The sequence below is a fragment of the Chelon labrosus genome (assembly GCF_963514085.1).
Source record: "Chelon labrosus genome assembly, chromosome: 7".
Lineage (NCBI taxonomy): Eukaryota > Metazoa > Chordata > Actinopteri > Mugiliformes > Mugilidae > Chelon > Chelon labrosus.
The window spans coordinates 14,987,398-14,997,502 of record NC_140343.1 but is presented as its reverse complement, the minus strand read 5'-3'; the positions used below and the strand labels follow the sequence as shown (position 1 = coordinate 14,997,502).

Sequence of the window (10,105 nt, the reverse complement as noted above, 5' to 3'; positions counted from 1 at the left end):
AAAAATAACCTAAATTATTCGAAATTGCACAAATGCATTTTCAGACTTCACATTCTTCACATTTTAGATTCACATCTAAAAAGAAATGATTGAAATGGTGGAACAAATAATGTTTGACAAATGTATTTCTGACTCCACATTCCATCTCTGGTCTCCTCCGCTACAATGTACACTAACAGTTAAGTAAGCAGTGGTATGCGCTGTTGGCTGTTTAGGACAAATAAACAAGAAAGGTAAGCACAATAACTGATTCCCTGTGCATTACTTTTTGAATGATATGGCGAGCCTCTACGTAGTTGTGATTTATGGTGGCATGGTATGAGTTGCATACAGGCAAAAAAAAAAATAAATCACTTTTGTGCCCCCCCAAATCCTGACATCAGATCAGCAATAGGAATGTCCAATAGGAAAATATTAGTGGAGTTGAAAAGGTGCATCCATCCCGGTCATGTTCTTCTATGAATTCAATGTTGTCGATAAAGTTGAGGAAATGACTTCTTCTGTTAAATTTAAGCAAGATTTAAAAGGCTGGGTCAAAAGGTTATATCATAGTAAGTTATAGTATATATTACCAAATCATTTTAACTAGCATCTACAGTGAAGATGCAAACTCAGAAATATTGTCCATGTTAACATAGTGAGGGAGAGAGCACGAAATAATGCCCTCGATAATTTCATTATTGTAATGTGCCTTCCGTAAAACATTGGCCGAAATATGTATATGCCATTAATAATTTTATTTTCCATTTATCAAGGAAAGTTTATGTTCATTTAACAGTTTTTAAAATGTAAATTAGTGTTGACCGTGCCATTTTCTCAGAAAGGTGCCACAAACAGAGTGACAACATTACATTTCACCAATGTGATTTGTTTTACAAAAGAGTTAATGGACAAATTAGTGGCGTTTGGACAGAGGCCATTTTTAGAGTTGCTATGTATGGCAAAATTATAAAGATTTGGACTATATTTAATTTATAGTGCTTTGCTCAAGTGTTGGCTTTAATGCTGCACTATAATAATGTTTAATTCAAATTAAATAAGTATAATATAAGACACATAGCCGTCACACTGTAAGTGTATTTAATGGGCCAATTTGAAGTCTGAGTTGGTGCATGTGTGGCTGTGTGTTGCCATTACTTCTGTCTCCGATCCTGAGGGATTTATGAACAATGTCAAGTTCCCTCTGAAGACCTGAGTCTCTTCACTGCCTCTTAAAGCTTAATGCTCCCTGACTGAGTGGCACAGCGAGAGCCACACACTCTCTCTCTATGTGCCGCAGATAATGCTAAGCACAACCTCTCAATTCCAGCTCTCCTCCTCGCCTAATGTGCCCTCCTTCCTCTGCTGCATGCACACGGCCATTTCCACTGAGTGAGACAGTGGCAGGGACGTGGGTGACTGTAATGGAAAACACCAGCATTGTCCCTAATGGCTTCCCATCCCAGGAGAGTTTCAAAGCATATGTAAATTTATGTACACCCAAAAGAAACACATATTTACAATAGCACGGGGTAATCACAATATGACGGCATGGTGCGCTGGCCTTGTAGATGGAGGCGCCATGTGTCATTAGTCTTCTTTATCTCTTTTCTGTTTCCTGTTATGGCATCGGTGCAACAATCGTTCACAGAAAGAATGAAAATGATCTGCGTTCATCTGTGGTGCAGTGATGGAGAGGCAGAGGTGGAGGGTAAAGAAGAACGTAAAGACAGAGGCTTTGTGTCCTCACGGCAGCGATGACAATGCACGCCATATGACGTTAGTTCATTAAACATTTGAAGCGTTTATTGAAAAGCTTTAAACATTACAACAAACATGAAACGTTAAAGGAATTGAGTGTCATGTAAAACCAGCAAGATACTGGTGATGTGCAACATGTTTAAGAAACTAATGGCAGTATTTCAAGTAAGGTAGTAAAATTATTCTCTGAGATAAATCAGTTGATTAGTTTTACTCTCATTTATCACATCATACCAAAGTGAGTTCCTGTAAAAGACAAACATGACCTGGAAGGCAATGCATTGTTTTCTCATTATAAAGCTTCATTTCCAACATTATTCACATGTGGCTGTCGTACCTCTTTGCCTAATGGTGACATGAACTCAATTTGCTCCATAGCATCCTGTTCATGCTATACTGCATGCGATATTAAACATGGCCGATGATGGGGCAAGAAAACAAAGACTTGTCTTATTTCATACATACATACATAGATATGTAGAAAATTGCAGCAGTCGCAATGATTAATATTGCCTGTTAAATTTATTTAGCTTTACTTCTGCCATAATAAAAAAAAGAACTAAAACATCTCTTGCCTTCAAGAGCAGAATAGTAAAAGAAGTAGTAAAAGTGTTTTTTTTAATCTTTATCATATTCAAGATAAGATATTTATTTCACAGCTTTTGTGCTTTGTGCAGTTATTAGTTTATTATATGTGTGTAACCTTCTTCATGGAATGTTGATTTTTTTTTTTTACCTGCAGCACTGAAGCTAATTTAACCTCTAAGGCCCCTGACGTTTGCGGCCATCACAACCTGTGGGATCCAGAAAGTAAACGGTTCTTCACTGTCTGCTCTGCTTGACCAGCTGTTCCACCTCCTTCATGAAGCGCAAGCAGAGCTCATCCTGCCACGGCAGGGCGACACACTGCACCGCCACGGGCAGGCCCTCGCCTCCAGACACAGCCTGGACACAGAAGCAGACTCCTGTCACTCAACTGTCGGCAGCCAGACCCAACACGGTCTTCTGCCTCCACCTACTGACCAACTATAGAACTTCTGTTTTAAGCGACAGATTGAAAATGGCTTCACGTGATAGTTTGGGGATATGTGTGCATATCTTTTATGCCAGGAGGCTGGGTGCAAGGAGGTGTATGGGTATTAAAAAAAAAAAAATAGATATTAAAATGACATGATTATTAAATAACTAAAATAACAAAACCAACACAAAGAAATGATGTAGGCACGTGAGTCACTTCAAGTTTGGGGATCTTGCTCACATGGGGGTGAGGTGTTATTACCTACATGTGTGTTTTCAGAGATGTTTCATGATCATCATGTCCACCACTGTTCTAGGTGTATTGAGTTACAGCTGTATCCACTGAATAAAACTTTCAACATCTCGTTTGTTAAACGTTGCAGTTTTTACTTCAGCAAAAAACTAATATTCCACATATTTGATGTGACTGGGAGAAAATCCATCCAAGCAGCTTCACCTAAATGACTGCAAGTAAAGAAAAACGTTGGATTTTTTTTTTTTGTTGTTGTTTTATTCATATTATTATTATTTAAGAAGAAAACAACTGGTAGTCTGTCTCTGAAACATTAGGGCCATCTGGTAGCCCCAGTAGACTGAATTGTGTTGAGTTTGCTTGAGGTTTGTTGCCCCCTTGTGGTGGTTTTATGTAACTCTGATACGATGGTAAAAAAACAAAAGTAAGCCTAAACAAAAGTAAACTTCCAGAAAACAATAAATATCTTTGTAATGCTACTGCTTACTAGGACTGCAGAGCAGAGCTGACGTATTATATGTATTCTGTATTCAACTACTACTCCCTCACGAGCACACGACACATACCTGTTTGAAGAGCTTGTCCCAAGTGTCCTGATAGGTGCCCTTATAGTGTTTGAGTTCCTCTTCATCCTCCGCCGTCACCGTGGAAACGGGAACAACGCCGGCCGGGAAGTTGAGCATATTGTACATAATCATGTAACTGAGAATGGCTGAAAATATAAACAGATTATCTGTCACAAATACTGCTGTTCATATCAATAGCTTCATAGATTTGGTTGGTTTTTCAGTGTGATTTATGTTTAACCTTCATTTGTGACGAGCCAATTGCTTCTTTTACTTCACTATTAGAGTTCAGTGACTGTCTTTAGTGTAGAGTGAGTCCAGAGGGATCTCAGAAGACAAGAGCCTACATATTTTAGTTGTTTTCAGTGTATCACGATACACTCTTTGGACTGATTCAAACATGAACTACCCTTTTGTTTATCTTCATTTCACTGACACATGTAAAGAACATTTTTAAAGATTAAACAAACACATACGACACAGTTGTAAACTGAAAAAATGAACGGTGATTGTGTCAGATGTAACACAGACAATATACCGTACTAGTAATTTTGCCACAGTATGAGAAGTTGCAGGCTGGTCCGATCACAGGGCACAGCAGCACATCTATGTTGCATCTTCTCCAATCTGCAATGGTCTCATGAATGTAGTCCTAATGAAAACACAAGAGAACTCAATTTCCCCTTTATGCATTCATACATGTGCAATAATCATTAGCTGGCAGCTAACGTACCTCAACAGCAGCATGTTGCTTCCAGAGATTTTGAACAGACCTACAATTAATGCAGAGAAAGAATATCATCACATGTCATGAATGACAATGTAGTAAATCAACCTTGTCAAGAGTACTTTCTTACCCAACTCCACAGAGGGAACTGAAGACGGCAGAAGCACGAGGAGACTGCAAAAGAAAAGTATTAACATTAAACACAATATTAATCAGGAGATCACACAGTAACCGTTTTATAAAAAAAAACTACCAAGGTCATTTTCAGACAAAAGTCATCCATTTTTGCATTTTCTTCACTTCTGGAGAGAATCTCACCAGGGGCTTGAGCAGGAATGAGAGGGTTCTCTTCAGCCATTTTGGGAAAGAGTAAGGAAGAACTTGCGGCTTGAGACATGGATCCAAAGGCTCCCCCTTCCTAAAAACGTAAACCAGTGAGATCATTAGTACACTATAGGGTGACAACAATTAATGCATTAATTCATGACTGCAGTATAAAAAGGGACAACTCACAATTTTTGCAGCAAGGTGGTTGCTCCGTCTGCCAATATACCCTTGACCATGAGTTCAGTGACAGCGTGTTTTATCTTCAGGGGACAGTAAGGCACCAACTAATGGCACAAATGGCGACATCAAAAACATGTCCCATATTTTATGTGGCTGTCATCAAATAGTGTATGTGTCTGGTGTGCTCTTACAGTGTGTCCTGCTTGCTCTAGGAGAGCTTTGACCTCTCTGACGCCCCGGGCCATGCTTGGAGAGGGCTGCGTGTAGCCGTCATATTCTATGTAACCAATCCTCAGAGGTTTGGAGCTCTGGTATATCTGAAGACAAGACATTTTCACTCACTTTGACTGGAAGCACACATAAACAGAATTTATTTGTTTGTAACTAACAGATATTTGGGAATAGACAGTTGAGGTGGTTTTGTTAAGCTCTTTAGTAAAGTTAAATAAATGTTTACAGAGAGGAAGCAGTTGGCTTGCTTTGTGAGTTTAAACATTTATTAACTTAATCACAGTCCAACAAAACCCTCCTAGATAGGATCACTGAGTTCACTAATGTAGTTTACTGACACAGGGCCAAGTTTTTTTAAATCACCCTCATAAATCAGTACAAACATGATGACAATAATTATACATCTGCTGGACTTTATAGACAGTGGAGTCATTAACACCACGGCTGATTAACTTTCCCCCAGAGAAAACACCTTTGGTGAAAACAAGATGCAAACCTCAGGAGTGTTCACGGCAGTGAGAGGTTTGCACAAAGCTAACCGTTTTTTTAGCCCTGCAAGCTAATAGCATGGTTGAGTTCCCCCCTCTCTGAGACAATATTTTCAAAATCAAAAAAATATATATATTCCTGGTACGTGCGCATTACAAAGTTTGGGATGGACTGAAACATGGAGAGAGCAAAACGATGAGTTTAAAAAAAACAAAAAAAGTGACTGAAAAGAGAAATGATGCGGAATCAAAGAGGGCAATGTCGTTGATGTATTGGCCATCTTCTTCTATTGAATAAAATCATGTTGTCAGTAAAATTGGGGGAAAACCCTTCTTTGTCTATTAGGTTTCTGGAATCAGCCATATCAACATAGCCACAGAGCCACATCATCCAAAGTGTCTGCTGGGGTTGGAGTCAGGGCTCTGACTTTACTGACTGATGGATATGGGTTTTCCCAAATCTGATGCCATATAGTTGGGAGCACACTACTGCATAAAATGTAAATAAATACTATAACATTAATCTTAAAGTAATGATTTGAGTGGAAAGTTAGACGAGAAGCTTAGTCTGTTGGCTTTCCTATGGGCATGGGGGAAACTGCTAGCCTGGTTCAGTCCATAGGTACAAGCATATCTAAAGTGAAAAATGGAAACCACAATTTTACAGTGATTCCTGTACCTGACTAATTCCTGGCACATAAACTCCTGTACAACAGCAAACTGTTACATTTACATTTCTGTTGTCGTTGGGAAAAAAAGGAAGAAAGTGAATTACGAGACACACCTTCTCATTAAAAGGTATTGGTGGAACAGTGGGGTCCAAGGAAAACATGTGATCGCAGAGAAGAGCCTGCATGCACAGAGCCAGACTGTCCACATCTCTTGCCATTGGTCCAGCACTTGACAGCACTAATTTCAAACATAAAACAATTGTTACGGACGATTCAAGTAGTAGCGCAAGGCAACAATGGTGTACGTCTAGGCTTATTTTATGTGTCAGCGGGACACATTTTGTTACCTGACTTTTGCCCGCGATAAATGGGTTTTACACCTTGTGAACTGTAGAAACAAATAAAGATAAAAGTAAGCACATAAATGTGTAGTGACCCAGAAAACTGCACTGAAGCAGACACACCTTAGCCGCCCGGCAGTAGGTTTAAAGCCACAGATCCCACAAAACGAGGAGGGAATGCGTATACTTCCCCCGATATCAGAGCCTATACCGAGCAGGGAGCCTCCTCCCCCAATGAGAGCCCCCTCACCACCGGATGAACCTCCGGGGGTCTTCTTGGGGTTATGTGGGTTCACAGTCTGCCCATAGATGTAGTTACTGCAGTCAAAACTGGAGATGAGGCAATATGAGACAAACTCAGACAAGTAATTATCATCACAGCATGTCACAGTGATTTCAGATTGATAAATGACTTACTTTAACAGGGCTTGGGGTAGGTTGGTTTTCACAAAGGGAATGGCTCCTTGTTTCTTCAAGACTTCAACAAGCACACTGTCCTCCTGGGCCGGCTGGTCCAGATTACAGGCCACACCACAAGAACAGTCATGATTCTTGTCAAATGAAGACATACAACAAAGAGAGTATTTTCAGATATGGGCACTTCAGTGACATTAACCTGGGAGAATTTTACAAGACCATACACACTGAGGTGACACCAAATACCTTATAAGAAACATTGTCTTTGATGCTAACTGGAACTCCATACAAGAGACCTTCTCGATTTGAGCTAAGCGTTTTCAGGTGGTCAAAACTCTCCAGCAAAACTCCAGTGCAACAGTTCAGGTTTTTGTGTACGGCCAGAGTCTGTTGGAAAAGAAACAGAGCAGAAAGACTCATATTTACCTTTCTTCTTAAAAACTGGCTCTGTAAAAGTTGGAACGTTTGTCTAGAAAAAGATGAATATTTACTTTGTCCGTGAATCTACTTTGCCTAAAGGATGTAAATGTTTTTCTTGTGATGATACATATTTCTAGAAATGTGTCGGTACAAAGGCGCAATTTAAAAACAGCAAATGTTGAAGCCCAGACAGTCGTTATAAGGTCTACTTAAGTGTAAATAATGTACCTTTTCCATGTAAGAGTAAAACACATCCTCAGGGCTCAGCAAATCTTCCTTAAGTTGCTTTGTCAGCTCAGATAGAGACAGCGTCAATATGAGGTCAGAGTTCATCGTTGGATGCTAGAAGACAGGAGACACACATTATGCTGTTGTTATTTTAACTGTCACTTACTTGCCCACAAATAATCGCCCAACCCGTGTTGACACATGTTACTACACAAAATGTACATTACAGTAAAAGACAAGTGAGTAGGATTTAAGAGGATCTATTAGCAGAAAAAAGAAAATATAGGTAACTTTGAACTGAGCCCTTTAGATCTATTCAGGGAGCAGGTCTGTTCCCTAAGAGCTATGATTTTAAAGTAGTCCAGAACAAACCAAACACTGACAGCCACGGTAGTTTCTATTTCAGGGATTCTCAAAGTGTGGTGGTGCGCGAGCTGACCTCTGGGGTGTGCGCCAGATGAAAAACGTGATGAGCACCTAGTTAAATGGCCTCCACGGTCATTTAAAGTTGGTGCAATTTCTGTTTAACGCGGCTGAAAATACTATTATATTTCACCCAACTTATCTGCTTTCTGCCTCTGAGCCTGTCATCCGTCCTCTTTGCTCTTAAAAGTGGAAGCTTGTGCATAACTTTGTTGCATTACATTGAAAATGTTAGTGTTACATTCATTCATCTTCTGTAACTGCTTGTTCCTGTGAAGGGTGGCGGGGGGAGCTGGAGCCTGTCCCAGCAGTCATCAGGCAAGAGGCGGGGTACACGCTGGGAGCAGTGTTTCAGTTGAATTCAAATGCGAGAGCGCATTGTTGTGATCGTGTTTATTTTGTTATATGTGTGTTCTGGTCATTTGAGCATTTTTTTATTTATTTATTTTTTTTAAGTGTGGGGGATGGGGGTGCATCCAACTGGTTGGGACAAGGGGGCAACCAAACAAATGATTGCATTGATTTAGAAGATCTTTGCCAGACACAATCTCCCAACGAAGCATCAATGGCATTAAGACAATGTAACTAAGTCAGAATACTGTGATATAATTATAGAAAGTTAACAGCTCTGCAGTCTACCAGGCCTTTCTCTCCAAACATGTGCTGCAACATATTTTGTCTTAAAATGTAGTCTGTTTGATCAGGACATTTTAAAATAGATGAACAGTCATTGTGGGTCATGTAATTACTACCACTACTACCCAACATGTTCTCAGCACTGAGACATCAGCTGTGCATGGGTTTACAGGGTCCAGTTCTTAATTTCCCTTTCTGTCTAGACATTTAAACAGCTGTATCGTCCAAGCTAAATAATGTAATATAAACCAGAAGTATCGCTGTTAATGCTCCTCCTGCTATCTCGGGTCAAAGTGTAAGCAGCCACACACCCACACACACACACACACACACACACACAAATAATAATACAATCACGGGACGAAAGTGATGATTGCTTTTCGTTTCTAAACCCAGGTTTGTGTAAGCCATCTTCACAGTTCAAGGCTGAACTCTTACCGACTGCTTGTAGAGGAGCACCGCCTCCTCTGCCCGCTGGAGGCTCTCGGTCCTGCGGTTTCTGGCTCTCCGGATCTTTTCCATCGTCTCCCGGCGGTCATTGACTCTCCGCAGCAGCACCACCGCAGCTCCCACGCCGCAGGCAGCACCCGTGAACAGAGCCGCTGTCCGCTTGTCCAGCTCCACTCCCTGGAGAAACTGTTTTATATTTTGCATGGTTCCCTCGTTTGACCTCTCTGGCTCCTTGCAGGGTGGACGTCTGCTAACTCAAGCTAGATGTTGTTTGAACGTGTGTGGCCACTTCTTTGTCCGCTCCGTGCTTTAAAGTACACAAGGGGGCGCGGCTAGTGTGAAAGGATACACGGCGTTTGCATGTTAACATGGGTTTGCTCCGTAGTTTCTGTTTCTAACGCGTCAACTGAGTTATCGCGTGATCTCAAGTAATCTCGCGAGTATCCATCCTATAGCTGCAATCTGTCTGTGAAGGTTCTCAGTCGTCCAGGTCATGGTATATCCAAAAAAAAGTTTAAAAAGGCTACTGGACTTGTAGAGTTTTTGAGAAGACGTTTCACCACTCACCCGTAGCTTCTTCAGTTCTAGGGGACTGATGGGAACTTTGAGGTTTAAATAGGAAACTCCTACTGAAACTTGCTTGTTGTGTAAACAACCAGAAACCGGTGCAGCTAATTGCCAAGGTTGTATACTTACCTGTCCTGGGGGGGGGGGGCTGTTTTGTCCCTGACCTCACTTAGGGACAAAAGTTAAAACTGTCCCCAAGAAGTTTTAACCCCATTCACACCTTGACACTTCAGCCTCTGACGGATAAGGGTCATTAGAGCACCGTTCAAGAGGTCAGGCCACGCAGACACTACAAGTCCTTTTTGTAAACCTTTTCTGGATATCTGCAATATATATATCAAACATCATGTAGAAAACTGTGGTTTTACAGGAAGATATTGCTGCCTTCCCTTTTATTTGATTTCTTTCTTTTTCTTTAATGTC

The 10,105-nt window shown here is 40.7% G+C and overlaps 1 protein-coding gene across 1 annotated transcript; it reads right to left on the bottom strand.

The window, feature by feature from the left end:
• Window positions 1-1,661: 1,661 nt before the first annotated feature.
• faah (fatty acid amide hydrolase) lies at window positions 1,662-9,546 on the bottom strand. Its single transcript, XM_084548778.1, has 15 exons — window positions 9,104-9,546; window positions 7,607-7,720; window positions 7,205-7,345; window positions 6,959-7,092; window positions 6,665-6,871; window positions 6,548-6,588; window positions 6,314-6,438; window positions 5,002-5,127; window positions 4,817-4,914; window positions 4,622-4,721; window positions 4,434-4,477; window positions 4,310-4,349; window positions 4,120-4,228; window positions 3,577-3,722; window positions 1,662-2,685 (listed from the first exon to the last, which is right to left on the bottom strand). Exons 1-15 carry the CDS (start codon window positions 9,317-9,319, stop codon window positions 2,563-2,565), a joined length of 1,764 nt encoding a protein of 587 aa, XP_084404904.1. The 5' UTR covers window positions 9,320-9,546; the 3' UTR covers window positions 1,662-2,562.
• Window positions 9,547-10,105: the final 559 nt, after the last annotated feature.

Excerpts from the sequence above, each read along its gene's own strand:
- faah (XM_084548778.1), bottom strand. The coding sequence starts at position 9,319 with ATGCAAAATATAAAACAGTTTCTCCAGGGAGTGGAGCTGGACAAGCGG. Across the intron at positions 7,093-7,204 it reads AAGACAATGTTTCTTATAAG|AATCATGACTGTTCTTGTGG; the intron begins GTATTTGGTGTC and ends TCATTTGACAAG. Across the intron at positions 4,915-5,001 it reads TAGAGCAAGCAGGACACACT|TTGGTGCCTTACTGTCCCCT; the intron begins GTAAGAGCACAC and ends TTGTGCCATTAG.